This window comes from Mesoplodon mirus, assembly GCF_964341445.2.
Source record: "Mesoplodon mirus genome assembly, chromosome: X".
Taxonomy (NCBI): Eukaryota; Metazoa; Chordata; class Mammalia; order Artiodactyla; family Ziphiidae; genus Mesoplodon; species Mesoplodon mirus.
In genome coordinates, this window is record NC_138981.1 from 62871325 (window position 1) to 62893933 (window position 22609).

At 41.0% G+C, this 22609-nt stretch overlaps 1 protein-coding gene across 2 annotated transcripts in view; it reads left to right on the top strand.

Annotated features, from left to right (window-relative positions):
- Positions 1-22609, top strand: part of SLC16A2 (solute carrier family 16 member 2) — a 115525-nt gene that overhangs the window by 84850 nt on the left and 8066 nt on the right. The window contains exons 2-4 of one of the 2 annotated variants that reach the window (XM_082609882.1): positions 16853-16997; positions 20236-20686; positions 22007-22150. In XM_082609882.1, coding sequence (XP_082466008.1) covers positions 16853-16997; positions 20236-20686; positions 22007-22150 — 740 coding nt within the window. The remainder of the gene's footprint in view (positions 1-16852; positions 16998-20235; positions 20687-22006; positions 22151-22609) is intronic. The other variant, XM_082609883.1, reaches the window with a different exon arrangement.

Sequence of the window (22609 nt, forward strand, 5' to 3'; positions counted from 1 at the left end):
AGGAAGGGGCTCATCATTTCAGCGTTTGTTTTTTGTTCTTGTTCTGCTGAAAGCAGAGCTTAGAAAATCAGCCATCTAACCCTGCTGCTCTTCCCTGGTGGTTTGGCAGATCATTGGAGGCCTGTCAGGCATTGCGGTACAGTGGAAAGAGCACTAGATTAGGAGTCCAAAGATGGGGTTTTAGTTCTGACTCAGCAATGGACCTGCTGTGTCTCCTTGAGTAGTTTGTGTCCTCTCTGAGCCTCGATTTCCCCATCTATGGTTTTTTAAAGCTTTATTGAGGAAGAATTAACATACAATAAACTGCATATATTTCAAGTATACAATTTGACAAGTTTTGACATATGTGCACACTCATGAAACCATCACTATGATCAAAGTAATGGACATGTCCATCACCTCCAAAAGGTTTCTCATGTCTCTTTATAATTCTCTCCCAGCCCACTCTGGCCCCTCCTCACTCCCAGGCAACCAGTAATATGCTTTCTCTCACTATATATTAGTCTGTATTTTTCTTGAGTTTTACATAGCTGGAGTCATAGGGTATGTATTTTTTGGTAGGCTCTGGCTTCTTTCACTCAACATAATTATTTTGAGATTCATCCATGTTGTTACATGTATCAATTGTTCGTTCTTCTCCCTTCCTACCTTCTTTCCGTTCTTCCAGTATTTCTTTTGGGGAGATGGTGTTGAATTTTATTAACATGGAAAGGTCTCTAAAACATGAGAAAATTTTAAAAGCAGCTTATAAGTGATGTATACTATATATACTGTCTTTGAAAAAACTATATAGATATAAATGTATAGAAAAATCTGGAGGGATACATATCAAGGTAAAAATACTAGTCTCCAAGTGATTGGAATTGTGGGGATTTTTTTTTGCCTTGTTTCTTTGTTTTTCTAATTTTTCAATTGTGAAAATATACAGCTCTTTTTAAAAGTAGGAAAATGTTACTTTATTTTTAAACAGCTTTATTGAGCTATAATTGACATACAATAAACACGCTCATATTTAAATTGCACAGTACGAGAAGTTTTGATATATGTATGTATACATCATGAAGCCATTACCATATTCAGGATAATGAGCATATCTATCAATCATCCTCCAAAGTCCTCTTCCTATCCACAGGCAACCATTGCTCTTCTTTCTGTCACTACAGATTAGTTTGTATTTTCTAGACTTTTTATATAAATGGAATAAAAAGTAGGTATTTTAAAAATTTGACTTCTTTTACTTACTGCAATTGTTTTGAGATTCATCCAAGTTGTTGCATATATCAATAGTTCATTCCTTTTTGTTGCTGAGTACCATTTCTTGGTATGGATATACCACAATGTGTTTATCCATTTACATATTGATGGACATGGGTTGTTTCTAGTTTTTTACTACTACAAATATAGTTGCTATAAATATTCATGTACAGGTCTTGATGTGGACATATGCTTTCATTTTGGGGGGTTGCTGGGTCATTGTAACTTTATATGTAACCAGTTGAGGAACTTCCAAACTGTTTTCCAAATTGATGACACCATTTTACAGTCCCAGCAACTATGCAACTGCAACTCAGAGTTTCAGTTGTTCCAAATCCTCACTAACACTTGGTATGGTCAGTTTAAAAAATACTAGATGTTTTAATGGGTGTGTATTGGCATCTCATTAGGTTTTAACTTGCATTTCCCTAATGGCTAATGATGTTGAGTATTCTTTCATGTATTTGGTTACCCCTCATATATCTTTGGTAAGGTGTCACTTCAAATCTTTTGCTTGTTTTCAGTTGGGTTCTTTATTTTCTTGTTTTTGTAAATAAGAAATTATTCTTAACCACTCTGGATATGAGTCCTCCTTTATCAGATATATATCAGATATATAATTGGCAAATACTTTCTCTTGTAGCTTGTCTTTTAATTCTCTTAAAAGTATATTTGAAGAATAAATTTTAAAATTTTGATGAAGTTAATTTTATGTATTTTTATACTTTCTGCTCTTTGTGCTCTATTTAAGAAATCTTTGCCTAACCCAAGTTCACTATGATTTTATCCTATGTTTTCTAGAAGTTTTATAGTTTTAGCTCTTACATTTAGGTCAACCATCCATTTTGAGTTAATTTTTGAGTATGGTGTGAGACATAAGTTCAACTTCATTCTTTTTTATGTGTATATGCAGTTGACCCGGCACCATTTGTTGAAAAATATTATCCTTCCCTATTGAATTTTTTAAACATTTTTTAATTGAAAATCAACTAGCCATATATATGTGGGCCCATTTCTGGACTATGTTATGTTCCATTGATCTATATGTCTATCTTTATGCCAATGCCATAATATCTTTTTTCGTTGTTGTTTATTTTATTTATTTTATTTTTGGCTGCGTCGGGTCTTCTTTGCTGAGTACAGGCTTTCTCTAGTTGTGGCAAGTGGGGGCTACTCCTCATTGTGGTGTGTGGGCTTCTCATTGTGGTGTCTTCTCTTGTTGCTGAGCATGGGCTCTAGGTGCACGGGCTTCAGTAGTTGTGGCGTGTGGGCTCAGTAGTTGTGGCTCGCAGGCTCAGTAGTTGTGGCACACAGGCTTAGTTGCTCCATGTCATGAGCGATCTTCCCGGATCAGGGATCGAACCTGTGTCCCCTGCATTGGCAGGCGGATTCTTAACCTCTGTACCACCAGAGAAGCCCCAATACCATCATGTCTTGATTTCTGTAATTTTATAGTAAGTCTTAAAATCAAGTCATTATAAGTCTTCCAACTTTGTTCTTCAATGTAAAAATTATTTTTGCCATTCTATATCCTTTACATTTATACATAAATTTGAGAATCAGTTTGCCAAATTTTATCAAAAAAAAAACCTTGCTGGGGTTTTGATTGGGATTGCATTTTATGTATAAAACAACTTGGGGGGGAGAATTGATATGTTAACAATATTGAGTCTTCTGACCTGTGAACAAGATATATCCTTCATTTATGTAGGTCTTCATTTTTTTTTTTTTTTTTTTTTGTGGTACGCGGGCCTCTCACTGTTGTGGCCTCTCCAGTTGTGGAGCACAGGCTCCAGACCCGCAGGCCCAGTGGCCATGGTTCACGGGCCTAGCCGCTCCGCGGCATGTGGGATCTTCCCAGACCAGGGCACGAACCCATGTCCCCTGCATCGGCAGGTGGACTCTCAACCACTGTGCCACAGGGGAAGCCCTATTTAGGTCTTCTTTAATTTATCTCATCAACATTTTGTAATATTCAATGTAGAGATCTTGTACATATTTTCATCAAATTTATCCATAAGTATTTCAAATTTCGGATGGTATTGTAAATGGTATTTTTATCTCAGTTTTTAATTATTCATTGCTAATATATAGAAATACAATTGGTTTTTGTATGTTGATTTGTACCTTGTGAGCTTATTTAACTCACTTATTACTTCTAGTTGCTTTTCTGTAGTCTTTAATGTTTTCTAGATAGACAATCATGTTGTCTGTAAACAGAGATAGTTGTAAAACTATAAGTAACTCTTATTTATAATATGTATGTCTTCTATTTCTTCTTGTTGTCTTATTGCACTGGTGAGAACCTCCAATGCAATATTAAATAGAAATAGCAAGTACAGACATCCTTGCCTTGTTCTTAATCTTAGGATGAAAGATTTTAGTCTTTCATTATTAAGTATGATGTTAGCTATAGGTTTTCACTAGTTGCCCTTTATCAGGTTGAGAAAGTCCCCACCTATTACTGGTTTTCTGAGAGTTTTTATCTTGAATGGGTATTGAATTTTGTCAAGTGTTTTTCTGTATCTACTGAGGTAATCATATGGGATTTTAAAATTTTGTAGTCATTAATAATCACATACTGCATTGGTTGATTTTTGGATGTTGAACTAACCTTGTATTTCTGGGATAAATATTACTTGGTCATGATGTTTTATCCTTTTTACATATTGTTTGATTCAATTTGCTAAAATGTTGTTAAGCGTTTTGCAACTGTTTATGAGGGACATTCATTTGTAATTTCCTTTTCTTGTGCTGTCTTTATGGTGGTTATGGTATTAAGGTAACACTGGACTCATAGAATGAGTTGGAAAGTATTGCCTCCTATTTTATTTTTTGCAACAGTTTGTGTAAACTTGTTATTATTTCTTCCTTAAATGTTTTTAATTCACCAGTGAAGACATCTTGGTTACCCCCTCTATGATTCTTGAGGACCCTTTCATTTGTAACACTTTGCAGTTCTAATAAGATGCTCATCATCAATCTTTCTATTTTAGATATATGCATCTCTCTTTCTGTCTCCTTATTTCTTTTCTGTCTCTGCCTCCTGCCTCTTTTCCATACTCTCTATCAGGTGAGTGTCTGACTATCAGAGTCTCTAGGTGCTAGCCAGGCCCCTCAGAGAAAACTGAGGAAACTGTTTTAATTCATAATTCTTCCAAAGCACTGATGGTTTGGGTTCAAGAACCACCTCTAATATACCTTAGCCATTAGAATAGATAACTGACCATTGTCCTAAACCAGTGGTTGCCAAATCAGTGGCCATAAGACATTAAGTAAAGCCCATCATCCCTGAAGGACTGAGGCAGGAGTTAGAAGGACTGCATTTTCAGACTCGGCATGGGTACTTTAAGTGAGTCTCTCTGGGCCTCGGTCTGACTATCTGTAAAATTAGGAACTGGATGTCTAGATCTTCTGACTCCAAAAATTGGAAGTAAATAAACAATAGCAGCACAGAGAATGAGGTCAAATAAAGTAATAAGGGGGGTAATAAGACAACTTACGTTTTCAGTGATTATTTGACTTTACAAGGTTTGACACTCAAAAGTAGGTAGCCCATTAAAGTTGGCATGTTTTGAGACAAAGTGTAGAAGGTTAAAAATGGGGTTTGTTTAGATGTTGAATGCTTGGAAAAGAATGTTTTCCAGTATTTCTGTGCCAACCCAGAAAAACACCACCACATTCTAATGAAGAGAAAAAATAAAACACTGCCAGGACAAATATGAAAACACTTTTGGAATTTTAAAATAAAGGCTTACTACAGATCTGGAGTAGCATTCTAGACACGGTGGATGTGAGTAGCTACAAAAGTAAATGGACTTCGATAGGCTGAGAGCTGGAAGAAAGAGCTTCTCATCATAATGTTTATCAAACCATAGGAAAAGTTTTGGAATCAGCTTCCCTGAACAACATTGTTATATTTATTCACCAGAAAAATAACTACCTAGCACTTAACTCCTAGCACAAGGCTAGAGAAATAGTTAATAAATGAAGCTCAGCTGGAGGTCACTCTCCAGTCAGCCACAGAGAGAATGAAAGGCAGGGCTCCTGCCATCTCAGTCCCCAAGGAAGACCAGAGTGTTGCATTTTTCTCCTCTAGAGTGCCCCAGCTGACCCCTGAAGTGCTTTTACTTGCCTCCTTTTAAATGTATTCCACCAATGCTTTCAGTCATCTTACTAATGTGTGCTGATAAACTGGCTAGATGTGCCAGCATACCATCGGCACAGTCCTGAGCTACCTGCCACCAACCCCACATGGTCCCCATGCCCTACCTATGCCATTCTGACCATGCTCACTTAACCCATCTAGGTTTAGTCTCTTTACTGTGTTCTGGGGACTCTGAAGAAGGGTGGAGATGGGGCAGAAATGAGAATATTTCTGGCAACAGGGACTCCAGTTAATAGTGACATTTCCTCCACTTAGCGTTGCATAGCAAGCTCCAGAACATGGCTCCTAATCCTATTAGCTAGTCTTTCATCATACTGTTCACCTTGTCATGAAGCAGGGACTCCTGAATAGAGATATCTCTGCCCTCGTGTCACCCCCTTTCACCTCTCTCTCTCCTTTACCCTTCCCCAGCTTTGCCCTTTCTTTGGCTTTGCTCCATCGTTCCCTCATTTGAGCTTTTGTTAGTTCCCCACAACAACAGGAATTTGTGAAAGCCTATAATTTATTTAGAGAGTTTGGCTCTTAGAGTACTCTCTCCCCACTTTCCAACTCAGAGGGAGAGCTCAGAGAAGTTGGCTTTTGGAAACCAAGGAATGGGGAATCTGGTCTTGCATTTGAGTTCTTTTTTGAGCAGACTCCCTGTACTTCAAAGACATTAGACTGTGAGCCTGGGTAAGGAGCCAGGGCACTAATTGGGCACTTGAGTGAAAAGACTTTGAATATAAGGAAATTTGAGGGCCAATAGGTCCAGGATGGAGTTGAAAGGGCTGGGGTTCTGCTTTCACACTGCTCAGGCTCAACAGAAGCCTAGCTGGCTATGGGTGCTTAGAGGAGGAAAGGAGGTGGTGTCCAGTGAATATAGACATTGTGTTCACTTCAGGCACAGGCCTTTGGGGGCCAACTCTTTGGGAGTACTTAACTCACCTGAGGGTAGTGGTTGAGGCTGAAGAGAATTCTGGGAATCATTGGATGAAAGTTGTGGATGGTGGGTTTATACATAGTTAATCCTTAAAGTCCTAGGGCTCTGCTGGACAGAAAGTTTATTAGTCAGAAATTAGATGCTTGGCACTTAGCACAGTTGTGCATTGAAAATAATGCTCTCTGCCTGATGGAAAGTTGTGGTGTGCCATCTCTGATTTTGCCAAGTCTGTTTATAAAGATGGCCCTCTGTACCTCCTGTTAAAGTCTACTTTGAACTCTCCCACATTCAGCTGTTTCATCAAAATCACTTTGTCATCAGCAGTAGGGAATTAAAAAAAATCACTTTGTCTTCCTCATATGAGAGCAAGGGTAATGTGGGGAACAACAAAAACTCCCCAGCTTTTTTTTTTTTTTTTTTTTGCTGTACACGGGCCTCTCACTATTGTGGCCTCTCCCGTTGCAGAGCACAGGCTCCGGATGCACAGGTTCAGCGGCCATGGCTCACGGGCCCAGCTGCTCTGCGGCATGTGGGATCTTCCCGGACCGGGGCACGAACCCGTGTCCCCTGCATCGGCAGGCGGACTCTCAACCACTGCGCCACCGGGGAAGCCCACCTCCCCAGCTTTGAGTCCAAGGACTGTCAAGAGTTCTAGAAAACCTCTACCCATGCCTTGTATTTTCCAAAAAAGGAAATTGAGTGAAAGAAAGATAAAGGATAACCAACAACACTCATTTTACCATCAACATGGTTATAATTATCATTATAATTATCACTATTGGTTCTTCTTTTTTTAAATATAGTTATAGCTGATTATTTTTCTCTTGCAAAGTTTCCTCTGATAACCTTTCCTGCTAACAATCGTTCTATTCTTCTTCAGTCATTGATCTAGCTATTAAATTACCTTTCTTTTCCTTAACGTAGCAAATTTTCTTTCCCTTGGAATGTCTGACCTCTCTGAAAATTTTTAAATAGAAAATTTTACTGTGGTCTTGAACCATGGGATTTATACATTTTACTGCCCTGTTCAAAAAAGTGTTCCTTATTCTACTGTGAGATCCTTGAAGGCAAAGACCATATGTCACACATTTAGCAATCTCAGTACCTGTGGGATAGCTGTGTATTGGGGCCAGAAAGGATGTTAAATAACTGTTAAATAAATGAATACCATATATGGATGGCTTAATTTTTTTTAAATGTTCATTTAGCATCAAAAACTATATCAAGATACTTTTCCCTATTCCTCCCATGAAGTATGGCCAAAAACACTGGCCATTATATAAAGCAAATATAAGAAGACTAAAAGGTAAATAGATAGAAGAAAGTTGATGGACTAGGTATCTCAGGGCTCAAGGAACAACACAGTGGTGAATTACCTGGGTTTTCTTTTTGCCTCATATATCTTACACCTGGAGCTGAAGAAGCTTGCAACCCAGAAATGCCAATAGAAACAAATAAAATTAGCATTGAGAAAAGCCTGATTTCTCTACCCAAAAGACCAAGAAAGGAGGAGCCTAGCAAGACAGAAAACTTTTAGACAATAACCACTCTACTCCAGCCAAACACCATGGGGAAAAATGCATACCTTCTGACCTTTACCAACAAAGGCCTAATAAGGAACCTTGACTTATATACTCACCTAGTTATAACAAGGTGCCCCAATCTGTCCGCCTACCATTCCAAGGTAGTATTAGAGAAAACTGAAGAGGGAGCCAGGAATGTCATCCTCTCAGTTGTAACAAGGCCTATTCTTCATCCGTTGTTTCAGTGGAGACCATGCAGGGAACCTGGACGTTCACCCTTGCCAGTCTGTAACTTTCGGCTCTCCTCCCATTCCTGAAGAGGTGCCAAGGTGGTGTCAGTGAAGGCCAAGTAGGAAACTAGGACTTTCAGCATCATTCAGTACAGTATCAGTTGGAGCAACGTGGAGAATAGTAACGAGAGACTCTTACCTCTCCCAACCAGTTAAGTATCAGAGGAAGACCTCTCCCAACCAGTTAAGTATCAGAGGAAGGCCAGTGGTGATTTGAACACCAACCCCTGCTCAGCATAACAAGGCACCCATCCTCCCCAGGGTGTCCATGGAGGCTAAGCAGGGAACCTGGACTTCCATCCCCATCTCTTCCACCCCATCTAGAAATAATGTGGTGGTACCTTGCTGGCACAGTGTCATAGTAGGCCTACTAAAACACAAGATTTAAATACAATACAGAATCTCATAACATAATATCCAACATTTCCCAGGTAAAATAGAAAAACCACTTGTCGGGGCTTCCCTGGTGGCACAGTGGTTGAGAGTCCGCCTGCCGATGCAGGGGACATGGGTTCGTGCCCCGGTCCGGGAAGATCCCACATGCCGCAGAGCGGCTGGGCCTGTGCATCCGGAGCCTGCGCTCCACAATGGGAGAGGCCACAACAGTGAGAGGCCTGTGTACCGCAAAAAAAAAACAAAGAAAAAAAAGAAAAACCACTTGTCACACCAAAGACTAGGAAAATCTCAACCTCAACGAGAAAAGACTACGTGTTGTTTTCAATGAGAAAACACCAAGATGACACAGATATTGAAATTATTTGACAAGGATTTTAAAGTAGCCACTATAAAAATACTTCAATGAACAATTACAATCATACTTGAGACAAATGAAGAAATAGAGTCTCAGCAAATAAATAGAAAATACAAAGAAGAAACAATGGAAATTTTAGAACTAAAAAAAACAACAACTGAAATAATAATAATTTAAGAAACCTCACTGGATGGGTTCCATTAAATAATGGAGAGGGCAGAGGAAAGAAGTAGTAAGCTTGAAGACAGAACAATAGAAATTATACAATCTGAACAACAGGGGGAAAATAAATTTTTTTAAAATGAACAGAGCCTCAGAGAACTGTGGTGCTATAAAAAAAGATGTAATATTCCTGTCATCAGAGGAGTCCTGAATGGAGAGGAGAAAGAAGGTGGGGCTGAAAAATTACTCAGAGAAATAACAGTTGAAAAATTCCCAAATTTGGCAGAAGAAAAATCTACAGTATTAAGAAGCTGAGTGAACCCCAAAGAGGGTGAACTCAAAGAAATCCATGCCAAAACACATCACAAACTTCTGAAATATAAACACACACACACACACACACATCTTGAAAAATTGAGAGAGAAATGATGCCTTAATTAAGGGGAAAAACATTCAAATGATAGTGGATTTCTCATCAAAAACCACGGAGGGTAGAAGGAAGAAGTGGCAAAACATTCTTCAAGTGCTGAAAGAATAAACTGTCAATCCAGAATTGCATATCTGGTGAAAATATCCTTCAAGAATGAAGGGGGAAATCAAGCCATTTTCAAATGAAGGAAAAATAGGAGAATTTGTCAACAGCAGACCTACCCTAAAAGAATGGCCAAAGGAATTCTCTAAACAAAAAGGAAACAATAAAAGAAGGAATATTGGATCATTAAGAAGGAAGAACAATGAAAAGAGTAAAATTATGGGTAAAAACAATAGAGTTTCCTTCTCCTCTTGGATTTTCTAAATTATGTTTAACATTTGAAACAAAAATTATAATGATTCCTGATGTGGTTTCAATGTATATAGAGGAAATATTTAAGAAAATTATATTATAAATGGAGGATAGTGGAAGGACATGAGGGAGTTCAGGTTTTTACACTCCACTCAAACTAGTGAAATGTCAACATCAGTAAACTATGATGTAATAGCTAGAGCAACCACTAAAAAAGTTATACAAAGGGATACACTCAAAGCGCTATAAATAAATCAAAGTGGAATTCTAAAAATTGTTAAGGGAGCCTAGAGGCAAGCAGAGAAAAAGAAAGTAGAGAAAGGAAAAACAGAGGGAACAAACAGAAAACAAAACTAAAATGACCCTAACGGGCCTCCCTGGTGGCACAGTGGTTGAGAGTCCGCCTGCCGATGCAGGGGATACGGGTTCGTGCCCCGGTCTGGGAGGATCCCATATGCCGCGGAGCGGCTGGGCCCGTGAGCCATGGCCACTGGGCCTGCGCATCCGGAGCCTGTGCTCCGCAACGGGAGAGGCCACAACAGTGAGAGGCCCGCATACCGCAAAAAAAAAAAAAAAAAAAAAAAAAAAAATGACCCTAACATGTCAATGATTACTTCCTTGCAAATGATCTAAATACATCAATTAAAAGATAGAGATTAGCAGGAAAAAAAAATACCCCAACTATAAGCTGTCTACAAGAAACTTACTTCAAATATATATTTCCAGGGAATTATGCTGGGTGAAAAAAAAGCCAATTTCAAAAAGCCACGCACTATACGACTCAATTTCTATAACTTTCTTAAAATAAGATTGTAGAGATGGAAAACAAATTAGTGGTTGCCATGAGTTAGGGATGGTGGGGGAGTGGACTGGGTGTGATTATGAAAGAGTAGCACAAAGGAGATCATTATGGTGATGGAATAGTCCTGTATCTTGATTGCAGTGGTGGTTACACAAATCTACACATGTGATAAAATGATATAGAACTATACACACATATTGTACCAACATCAATTTCCTGGTTTTGATATTATAGTATAGTTATATACGATGTAACCATTGGGGGAAACTGGGTGAAGTGTTCATGGGACTTCTCTGGATTATCTTAGCTATTTCCTGTGAATCTATAATTGTTTCAAAAGTTGAAAAAAAACTCAGATTAATTTTTTTAAATCTATATTTTAAAAACTACTAATAATATCATACTAAATGGTGAGAAAATTGCAGCTTTCCCACTAAGATCAGGTTCAAGACAAGGCTGTCCCTTCTCACCACTCCTTTTCAACACTGTAGTGGAAGTTCTAGCTAATATAATAATACAAGAAAAAGAAATAACAAGTATACAGGCTGGGAAGGAAGACATAAAACTGTCTGTATTCACAGATGACATGATCATCTATGTAGACAATCTGAAAAAAATGACAAAAAACTCTGGAACTTAAAAGCAATTACAGCAAAGTTGCAGGATACAAGGTTAATATACAAAAGTGAATCGCTTTCCTATAAACCAGCAATGAACAAGAGGAATTTGAAATTTTAAAAATGAATGCCATTTACATTAGCACACCCAAAAATGAAATACTTATGTATAAACCTAACAAAATATATACAAATTTATATGAGGAAAACTAAAAAATTTTAATGAACTAAAATTCAAAGAACTAAATAAATGGAGATATTCTATGTTCATACACAGGAAGACTCAATATTGTCAGGATGTCAGTTCTTCCCAACTTGATGTATAGATTCAGTGCAATCCCAATCAAAATCTCAGCAATTTATTTTGTGGATATCGATAAACTGATTCTGAAGTTTACATGGAGAAGCAAAAGACCCCAAATAGCCACCACAGTATTGGAAGAGATGAACAAAGTTGGAGAACTGTCACTACTTGACTTCAAGACTTACTATGAAGCTACAATATTCAAGACAGTGTGGTATTGGTGAAAGAATAGACAAATAGATCAATGGAACAGAATAGAAAGCCCAGAAATAGATCCACATAAATATAGCCAACTGATCTTTGACGAGAAGCAAAGACCATACAATGGAGCAAAGATAATCTTTTCAACAAATGGTGCTGGAACAACTGGACATCCACACGCAAAAAAATTAATCTAGACACAGACCTTACATCCTTATCAAAAATTAACTCAGGATGGATCACAGACCTAAATATAAAACACGAAACTCTAAAACTCCTAGAAAATAACTTAGGAAAATTTGGGTATGATTATGACTTTTTAGATACAAGACCAAAGTCACGATCCAAGAAAGAAATAATTGATAAGTTGGATTTCATTAAAATTAAAAACTTCTGCTCTGCAGAAGACAATATGTCAAGAGAATGAGAAGATAAGCCACAGACTGGGAGAAAATATTCACAAAAGACATATCTGATAAAGGACTGTTATCCAAAATATACAAAGAATTCCTTAAACTCAACAATGAGAAAATGAACAACCCAGTTGAAAAATGGGCCAAAGACCTTAATAGACACCTCATCAAAGAAAATATACAGATGACAAATAAGCATACGAAAAGATACACAACACCATATGCCATCAGGGAAATACAAATGAAAACAACAGTGAGATACCACTACATACTTATTAGAATGACCAAAATCTGGAACACCGACACCACCAAATGCTGGCAAGGATGTAGAGCAACAAGAACTCTCACTCATTACTGTTGGGAATGCAAAATGGTACAGCCACTTTGGAAGAAAGTTTGGCAATTTCTTACAAAACTAAACATACAATTTAGCAATCATGCTCCTTAGTGTTTAACCAAATGAATCAAGAACTTACGTCCACACAAAAATTTGCACACAGATATTTATAGCAGCTTTATTCATAATTGCCAAAATGTGGAAGCAAACAAGATGTCCTTCAGTAGGTGAGTTAGTAAATAAACTGTGGTACATCCAGACAATAGAATATTATTCAGTGCTGAAAAATAAGAGTTTTCAAGTCATGAAAATACATGGGAGAAGCTTAAATGCATATTACTAAGTGAAAGAAGCCAATCTGAAAAGACTACATACTGTATGATTCCAACTATATAACATTGTGGAAAAGGCAAAACTATGGAGACAGTAAAAAGATTAGTGAAAATATTCTGTATGATACCATAATGATGAATACATGTCATTAACATAAAAAGCTATATCCAATATAATTTAAATTTTCTTTGACTGTGCAAAAGATACTTTCAAGCCCAATCATCAGCTTTCATTGTATTTTAGAAATTCAGAAGGGCCAGATAATGATGAGTTGTAGTTGATAAAATGACAGTAAGATAATTTACTGAATTTAAGTATTTTTTTCATTTTTGATAATACGCTTGAACTAATTCTTTTGAAAATCCAGCCAGAATAAAAATACATACATCATAAATGAGATCTCCCACTGGCACTTCCTGCTTCCCTGCCCCCTCTTCTTTTTTTATAACAGATTTATTGAGGTATAACTTACATATGGTAATATTCACCCTTTTTATATGCTCAGTTCTATGAATTTTGACAAAAGAATATCACCACTTACAGTCAAAATATATAACATTTCATTACTCCAAGAAGATCCCTCATGCTCATCTACAATGAGTCATTTCCCCTCACCCTTCCTCCTGGCATGCACTGATCTGTTTGACCCCACAGTTTTGCCTTTTCAGAATTACATATAAATGTAATCATTTGTGTCTGGCTTCTTTTCACTTAGCATAATGCCTTTGTCCAAGTTGTTGCCTGTATCAATAGTTCATTCCTATTTATTGCAGAGTTGTATCCCATTGTCTTAATGTATATCCATGTATATTCACCAGTTGAAGTACAATTTGAGTTATTGCCACGTTTTGGCAGTTATGAAAAATTTGAAAAAACATCTAGGTACAGTTTTTTGTATGAATATAATTTTTCATTTATCTTGGGTAAATACCCAGGAGAATGATTTTAGGGCCATATGGTAATTGTATGTTTAACTTTTTTTTTTAATTTATTTTTGGCTGCATTGGGTCTTAGTTGTGGCACGTGGGATCTTCGTTGAGGCAGGCGGGTTCTTCATTGTGGCGTGCGGGCTTCTCTCTAGTTGTGGCGTGCGGGTTTTCTCTTCTCTAGTTGTGGTGCACAGACTCCAGGGTGCATGGGCTCTGTAGTTGTGGCGCACGGGTTCCAGAGCATGTGGGCTCTGTAGTTTGCGGCACACGGGCTCTAGTTGAGGCGTGTGAGCTCAGTAGTTGTGGCGTGCAGGCTTAGTTGCTCCTCGGCATGTGGAATCTTAGTTCCCTAACTAGGGATAGAACCTGCGTCTCCTGCATTGTAAGGTGGATTCTTTACCATTGGACCACCAGGGAAGTCCCACTGTATGTTTAACTTTTAAGAAGCTGCCAAACTGTTTTCCAAAGCAGGTATACCATTTTTCATTCCCATCAACAGTGTATGAGATTTCCAGTTCCTCTATATCCTCACCAGTACTAGGTATTGTCATTAAAAAAAAAAAAAAAAAAGCCTTTTTAGTGGTTGTATAGGGGTATCTCATTGTGGTTTTAATAAGGATTTCTTGAATGATTAATGATATTGAGCATCTTTTCATGTGCTCAATTGCCATTCACGTCCTGTGTTTGTGTGTAAAATGTCTGTTCAAACTTTTTGCCCGTATTTTAAATTGGATTGTTTGCTGTCTTATTGAGTTGTGAGAGTCAACTCACACTTGTACTCTGGATACCAGTCTTTTATCAATGTGTGTATTGTAAATACTTTTCCCAATCTGTGGTTTTCCCTTTCATTTTCATAACAGTATTTTTCAAAGAACAGAAGTTTTACACTTTGATAAAGTCTAATGTATCAATTTTTTAATGGATCACACTTTTGGTAATTATCTACGAAATCTTTGCCTAACTAAAGGTCAAAAAGATTTTCTCCTATACTTTCTTCTAGAAGTTTTAAGTTTTACATTTGAGTCTATGATCCATTTGTATTAATTTTTATGTATGGTGTGACTATTGGTATTTATAAAGCTCTCATACATATGATCACATCTGATAATCTTTAGATTAAAAAAAAAACTTCGGGGAAGGCACATGGAGAATTTTAATCCCCATTTTACAGATGAGAAGTCGGAGGATTAGAGAAGTGCTGTGTGATTTGCTCAAGGTCCCATAGCTGATAAGAGGTGAAATTGAAAGGTATAAGGTAAAATTGTGATGAGAGTTAGGGTCTCCTGCAGTCTCAGGCCAGTACTGTTGGAGCCAGCCAGCTAAGACTCAAGATGGCACCCACAGCAAAGCAAAGATTGCCAGTGGAGATCTGAGCAGCCTATTAGGCACTGAGGAAAGAGACTCAGACAGTGGACTTGTCTAACCTCAGACTGCACTCCTTTGGCCCATTTGAGGCTCCACAATTGAAGAGAGCCAGAAGCTGGCCTGGCATCCTGTTCAGGTGACACTCAATGAATACTTTTTGTTGATGATGATGAAGACTAGGAACGTGTTAAGAGGAGAGCTCTCAAAGTAATACAGATTTAGAAATTAAAGCTAAGAAGAAATATTAATGAAACTAAGAATTGTTTAGCCTAGAAAACAGAGGCCCACGATGAAACTTGATACAGCCTTCAAACAAAAAAAGCTTGGGCTTTCTTTCTGAGGGCTGAGCAAGGGGAAATGGGCTGGAAGAATCCAAGTAAAAGGGCAAATTTCTTCCTCCCTGTTAAGGATTGTTACAGACACTTAAGAGCCTTTATAAACAGAATAAACTCTTCTTATTTGAGTTTGGAGTCAGGGATTTGCCAAACATGGGCTCTGATGAAGGATTTCAGCACGAGAGTTACATGACCCTCTTGCACAGTGTCCTTATAAATCTTTGGGTGTCTCCTGAACCTGCCCTGTGTCCCTGTACAATTCCAGGAGCCCTTTGTCTGTGGCCCTCCCTACTCCTTAGTCTTAGCATCTTCACAGGACTGTTCCAATGACCAAGACAAGTCTTACCTAAGCTCCTGAAGGCTTAATTAATTCTCATGTTCCTTGGCACTGAAGCCAAGTAGCCCAATGCCTAAGGCTATAAATCTGGCTTAGCATCCCTGGAAGCAAGCTTGAATTGTTGGCTAGTCCAAATCTGACCACAGTGCTTGAATCCCCTGTTTTATATCTACCTCTGCTTGCACACCTCCAATGATGGGAAGCTTCATTCATCCCAGTAAGAGATATAATACAATGAATACTGGACTAGAAATAAGGAGAGTTAGGTTTGAGTCCCAGCTCTGCCACTTAACTTGCTGTGTGATCTTTGGCAAGTCCCTTCACATTTCTGGAGCTGTTTCTTTATCAGTAAAATGGTTGTAGAGGAATCTCTTCGTTTTAGTTTGTGTTTGTTTAACTGCTATAACAAATAGCCCTAGAAAATTCAGTAGCTTAAAGGACAAGATGTTTCTTTACTTCTTATGTAACATTCAGGACAGGGGCTCCAGATTGGAGAGAGAGGGGGAACTTCACTCCATTCAGAGACCCAGACAGAACTGATGGCAGTTCTGCCAGTCTTAATACATGGCTTCCAAGGTCACTCTGCCGTTATAGCTCCCAAGTAAGCAGAAACATCATGGTAGTCTTTTTATGGTCCAGGCCTGGAAGTGGCATTTGTCTTTTTTACCCACATGCTATTGGTCAGAATTCAGTCACATGGTCAAGCCAAAGAGCTGAACAGGCTAAGAAATGTAGTGTAGCTGTGTGGTAGCTAGCTAGAAGTCTCCATCACAGACTTGATCTCTAAAGGCTCCCTGCCTCAGCTTTGAAGTTCTGGGTATGCTTATGAACTAGACTCCTGGTTCTCACGTTGCTTTGTTACAGGCACTTTGAAAATTGCCTAACCTCACTGACCATCAGGGACTAGCAGGCTGGCAGTGCAGACCAAGGCAATGCCCCCAGTGAAAGGCCAGAGAAGATCTGAGATACCAGCCGCACCACCAGGTAACACATTAAACTAAGGTGTCTTTGTGCTTCTTTTCTCGCAGCATGGGTAGGAGCCCTCTCAATGGGCATGATCTTCTTCTGTTCTCCCATTGTGAGTATATTCACTGATCGATTGGGCTGCCGAATCACAGCAACTGCAGGGGCTGCCGTCGCTTTCATTGGCCTCCATACCAGCTCCTTCACCAGGTAAGGCTAAGAGTTGCCGACCATTTGCCCAAGGCTGAGGGTTGACTTCTTTCTGGGCCTCAACTAGACACTCTTCTCATTGTAGAATCCCCTGTGGCCCTTTCCATGTAGGGTCCTCAAGACCCTGCTCCCAGGAATTATTGTCCAATGGGACTCATCTTGGTAGGGTCCCCAGGACACATTGGTAGGGAATATACCCAAAGAGGACCCAAGAGTTCCAAAGTGGTGGGAGGAGCCAAAGCTTGGGCGTTCATACTGCTGGGCCCAAGTCAAGTTTTGGCCACTGAATGGCAATGGAAAAATTCATGAGTACCATTCCCCTCTTTGGGCCTCAACTTTTATACTGTAACATGAGGAGATTAGATCAGGTCTTTTCAGGTGTCTTCCAGCTCTGCCATTCTATTTCCCTTCAATATGCCACACATCTCATGACCTCAACTGCCCTCCTGGAAATGAACTTCTGGAGTAAGCCCATGTGAACACCTACCATTACAGGATTCCTAAGGTAATCTTATGCTGAAAAAGAGGTCAGCTGAGCCCAAGGCTGTTTAGCATTTCTGGTCCTTTTCCATTTCTGGATAGCAATGCATGGATGATTTGGAACAGATAAAGATTCATGTCTTGGGTGTAAGAAGGGATGTTTAGCAGCCTCCCTCACTGAGATACAGACCCAGCACCCAGCTACCCAACTAAGCCTAAGCTAGGTAAACTCAAACTCTGGTCCCATAGGTCCCACTGGCAGAAACTGGTAGTGCCGGGCAAGGAGCAGGCTACAAGTTCATTTTCTGCTTTCTTTCTGCCAGCTCTCCAGAAGCATGTCTGTAGGGGAGGAGAGAAGTAAAAACCCTCCACCACAGCCTGAGGAATATGGGATTCCTAAAGAACTCCAATGACTTTCTGCCAAAGACACTTTGGGAGTTATGGTACCTCCTACTTCCAATCTGCCTGGGCTGGTGTAGGAGAATGCCAGCCTGGAGACGTGGCTAGCTTATCAGAGACTTGCTTTCTGAGCTTGGCTCCCCAGAGAAGGACCATGGTTATGCTCTCCAGGCCTAAGGTTCCACTCACAGCAGAGAATGATAATTGTGTTCTGCTACAACTTGGCCTTGTGAGGTTGAGCCAGCTTTCTTTATGACTTGAGCATTTCCGGCTGCCCAGCCCACCCTCCAGCAGAGCTTGGATCTGGCCTGCAATGGTTTCTTGGCTTGGTCCCAACCAACTGGGACAGAGGCAGGGAAAACCATATCCTGTCTGTAATCTGCTCAGTCCTCCCAGGGCAGCAGCTCCAAACCCTTTCAGGACCCCTCTGGTGGTCGGCCTCATTTGCCCTCAGCAAGCTCGTGTCTGGCTCCTTGTGGGAAGGAGCTAGGCCTCAGAAGCGGCTCCAGTCTCAGAGCTACACAGCAGAGGCCTGTTTTTTAAGGCCAAGCAGAGCAAAGTGTAAACAAATTAGCAACATACGGATCCCATTTTCCTTCCAATCCACATGAGCTCAGTTACAGGAGGGGAAGGAGCTCAGATGTGCTTTCTCCTGGCATTCTTCTTTAGGCACATTGGAGTAGGCGTTCTGTTCTCCAGCCCCTAAGCTCCTCCCCCACCCCCTTTGCCCTTTCTGCAAGAACATCTTCAAAGCCAAGAAAGTTTCTGGATGGCTTCACATCCAGTGGAGAAATGGTTCTGCTTGTGGCTAGAACTCCAAGTCATCTTTCCTGTTGCTTGAATCAGGGCTCTGAGTTCCTTTGGATGGTGTGAGCTGGGGCAAAGTTCAGGCAGGGGTGGGGAGGCCTTGATAAGCCTGCTCAGGGGCCTCCTGCCTTTGGGCCCAGCTAGAAATAGATCCACCACACAGCTCCCTGAACTGAATCCCATGCTTTTCTCCCACTGGCCCCCTCCCTGAAGGTCTCCCTCAGACCTTCATAACTCCTCTCCCTTAGACAAGGCCCCCAGCCCAGGTCAATCCCAAATAGTACTTAGATTCTAATGGGAGGAAGCCCCAAGGAATCTAACAGAAGAGGAGCACTTGGCTTAGCTATGTGTCCTAAGTAGAGGCAACCCTTTTGAAACCAAAGCCCTTGCTCATATCCAATGAATGCAAGCAGATAGAAAGAAATGATGATGATAGCTGTCTTGGAATCATGAGTACTAGCACCACTTCATCTCTGCAGCATAGGTCCAGTCCTTTAGTATGAGGACTGGATCTATCTATAGAGAGGAACTTCCCGACCGTGGAAAGTATTAGGTTATTACGTGGTCAGATAAGAAGTATTGCAAAGTATGTGGAGGCATCAAAAAGAAAACAAACTTTTTCACTAGTTTGTGCCAGTATCATCTGAGGGCAAATGGCCAGCCAAGCTGACCTTCCCATGGCCTTTTCCCTTCTGATACTTTGCCTTCTGTTATAGAAGTTTATAGTCAAAGCAGGGCCTAAGGGTTTTAAGCCAGAGCCTCTCTTACTTGGCCAGGCCCACAACTTCTTTGAGTTTCCAGTTCCCATCAAGCAGCCAAGCTACTCTGGGAAGCTAGTCCATATCATGTCCAGCAACAGAAGCCAGGCTTTGGAAGTTATAGAAACTCCTTACCTTAGGATCCCCATGGAAATTATCTAGGGCCTGGAGTAAAGGGTCTTTGGACATCCAGACTGTGGGCATGGTTGGGGAGGGGGTGTCTCTCCGAATACCATCAACCATTCTGTGAAATATTAAGGGCCCTGAGCATGAAGAAAGACCCTGAAGAGTCCTATGGAGGGTCTCAACCTTCTAGAATCTTGGCTCCTTGCAGAACTTTCTTGTTACTTGGGATAAAGCTTTGGTTACCAGCCCAACCATGGTGTCTAGGTGAGCAGTAGGTGTAACTGTTCTCTCTAAGGCACTGACTTACTTACTCTTTGTAGCCCCTCAACCAGACTTTGCATAGGCTAGTTTTGGCTTTCTTTTGAACAGTGCTCTCTGATGGGGTACTATGATTCAAACTAGAGTCACACAGATTTAGATTCAAGTCCAAGCTTTGCTGATCCCCAGTTATGCTACCTTGGGTAAATTACTTTACTTCTCTGAGCCTCTGTCTCCCCATCTACAAAATGGGGATCAGAAGGTCCTATTCCTTGTCTATTCTGAGGGTCAGTAGTAACTGGGGCCGTGGGTTAAGGGTGGGGGTATGCAGATCTCAGGAGGGTGGGGGGGAAGGGCAGGTGGATTGCTGGTCAGGCTTCTGAGGATAGCTCTTGGTGTCTCTCCCACAGCTCACTAAGCCTGCGTTACTTCACCTACGGGATTCTCTTTGGTTGTGGCTGTTCCTTCGCCTTTCAGCCATCTCTCGTCATCCTGGGCCATTACTTCCAACGCCGTCTGGGTCTGGCCAATGGTGTGGTGTCTGCTGGGAGTAGCATCTTCTCCATATCCTTCCCCCTCCTCATCAAAACGCTGGGGGCTAAGATCAAGCTCGCCCAAACCTTCCAGGTGCTGAGTACCTTTATGTTTATTCTTACGCTGCTTTCACTCACCTACCGACCCCTCCTGCCCAGCTCGCAGGACACCCCAAGCAAGAGAGGTGTCCACACCCTGTGCCAACGCTTTCTGGCTCAGCTCAGGAAGTACTTCAACATGCGAGTGTTCCGCCAACGTACCTACCGCATCTGGGCCTTCGGGATCGCTGCTGCTGCCCTTGGCTACTTCGTTCCCTATGTACACTTGGTGAGGAATACCAGGGTGGGTCCACCCTACCTGACCCCAAGAAGTTGCCCTTAATCTGCCTGAAGTCCAGAGGGTAGGAGCAGAAGACATTGAAAGGGCAGACCTGGAACCTTTGGAGAAAGACAAAACAGTGGTTGGAGAGACCCAGAGTAGGAAAGAGCACAGGCCGAGGGAAGACCTCAATGGGAAATGGGGGAAGTTCCTCAGGGGGAGGCCCATGCGTATGGTTTCCCCCACTGATAAATCTAGATGGATTTTCAGGAGAAGATAAGCATCGCCGGGATACAGGAGGCTTCCCCAGATGACCCAATGATAGGGTTTTCTTTTCTTTCTTTCTTTTTTTTTTTTATATTTATTTGGCAGTGCTGGGTCTTCATTGCAGTGCCTGGTCTCTTCGTTGCGGCATGTGGGCTTCTCTAGTTGCAGCACATGGGCTCAGTAGTCGCAGCATGTTGGCTCAGTGGTTGCAGTGCTTGGGCTCTCTAGTTGCAGCATGCAGGCTCTAGAGCATGTGGGCTCAGTAGTTGCAGCACGCCAGCTTAGTTGTGCTATGTAGGATCTTAGTTCCCGGGCCAGGGATCACCAGGCCCCCTGCATTGGGAGCATGAAGTCTTAACCACTGACCACCAGGGAAGTCCCTCAATGATAGAGTTTTCTAAGAGTGTGTCTTATGGAATGCTAGTTTTTGGGGTCAAGTAATTTTGTTTAAGAAATAACATATACTAGATTTCTCTAGCTTCATAATGTGTAGCAATCTTTTAAAGGTACCAAAATCCTGCTGTAAAGAAATCAATTAAGCTTTGTTTAACCACCATACACCCAACTTACATGGCCAAAGATTTGTTGGTTGTAGTCCAGCTGTTATCTTCCACAGACCTTTTGTTTCTTAAAGCACACTTTTGGAATATTACCTGGAAGTTAGTGGATCCTTCTCCCTTGGTGACCTGCTGTTACCCCAGGCTGTCAGTTCTGGGTCAGGGAATGAGGAGATAATAGGGGAACCCTTGGACTTTTTTCAGTTGTTAAGGCTGTATTCTGTCTTGCCAGGGCTTGGAAGGGGATTAGAGACACCCACTGCCCTCAGCTGTTGCTCTGAAACCCAGAATCCAGAGAGCCAGCGGATATGCAGCCTTTTAAGCTGTTAGAAACAGCCAGAGAGCTTGTTCTGGAGCTAAGGCTATAAGGGAGGGAGCTGCAGGAGAAGGAACTTTTGCCATGGTCCAGGGAAGTAAGCAGTAGAGGGTTCTGGGTATACCAACAATTAACCAGCCAACTCTTCTTCTTCCTCTTATCCTGGGGGCCTGGTGCTATGCTTTTCAGATGAAGTATGTGGAAGAGGAATTCTTGGAAATCAAGCAGACCTGGGTGCTCTTGGTGTGTATTGGAGCTACCTCAGGCCTTGGGCGCCTTGTGTCAGGCCGTGTTAGTGACTCCATTCCTGGACTTAAGAAGATCTACTTGCAGGTGAGTGTGACCACCCTGTCTACTGTGGGGAAAACAGCCTGCCACAGATGCTAGGTTATCTCCAACCTTTGGAATACAATGGTAGGATGTATAATTGCTGTGGCCTGGGCCCCAGCTCTGATACCAGCTTGCTGTGTGACATGGGAAAGTCAATCAAATTCTCTAAGCCTCTGTTTCCCTTGCTTTCAAGTGAAGATCATCATCCTTGTTCTGCCTCTTTCATCAAAATGGAATGAGGATGTAGTGAAAGCTGTCAGTGTAAATGGAACCTCTAAGAACACTTTCAAAGAAAATGTTTATTAATAAAGGCTCTCCCATCTGAAAGGGAAACTGAAGCCAGGAGTTAGATGCTGCCCCCACTGAAGACTGAACTCATTGCTACCTTATACTCTCTTGGAGGGTCTTGAGCATCTGTAGTACTCTGTGGCCCAGTGTCTCTCTCCTCTAGGCCCAGACCCA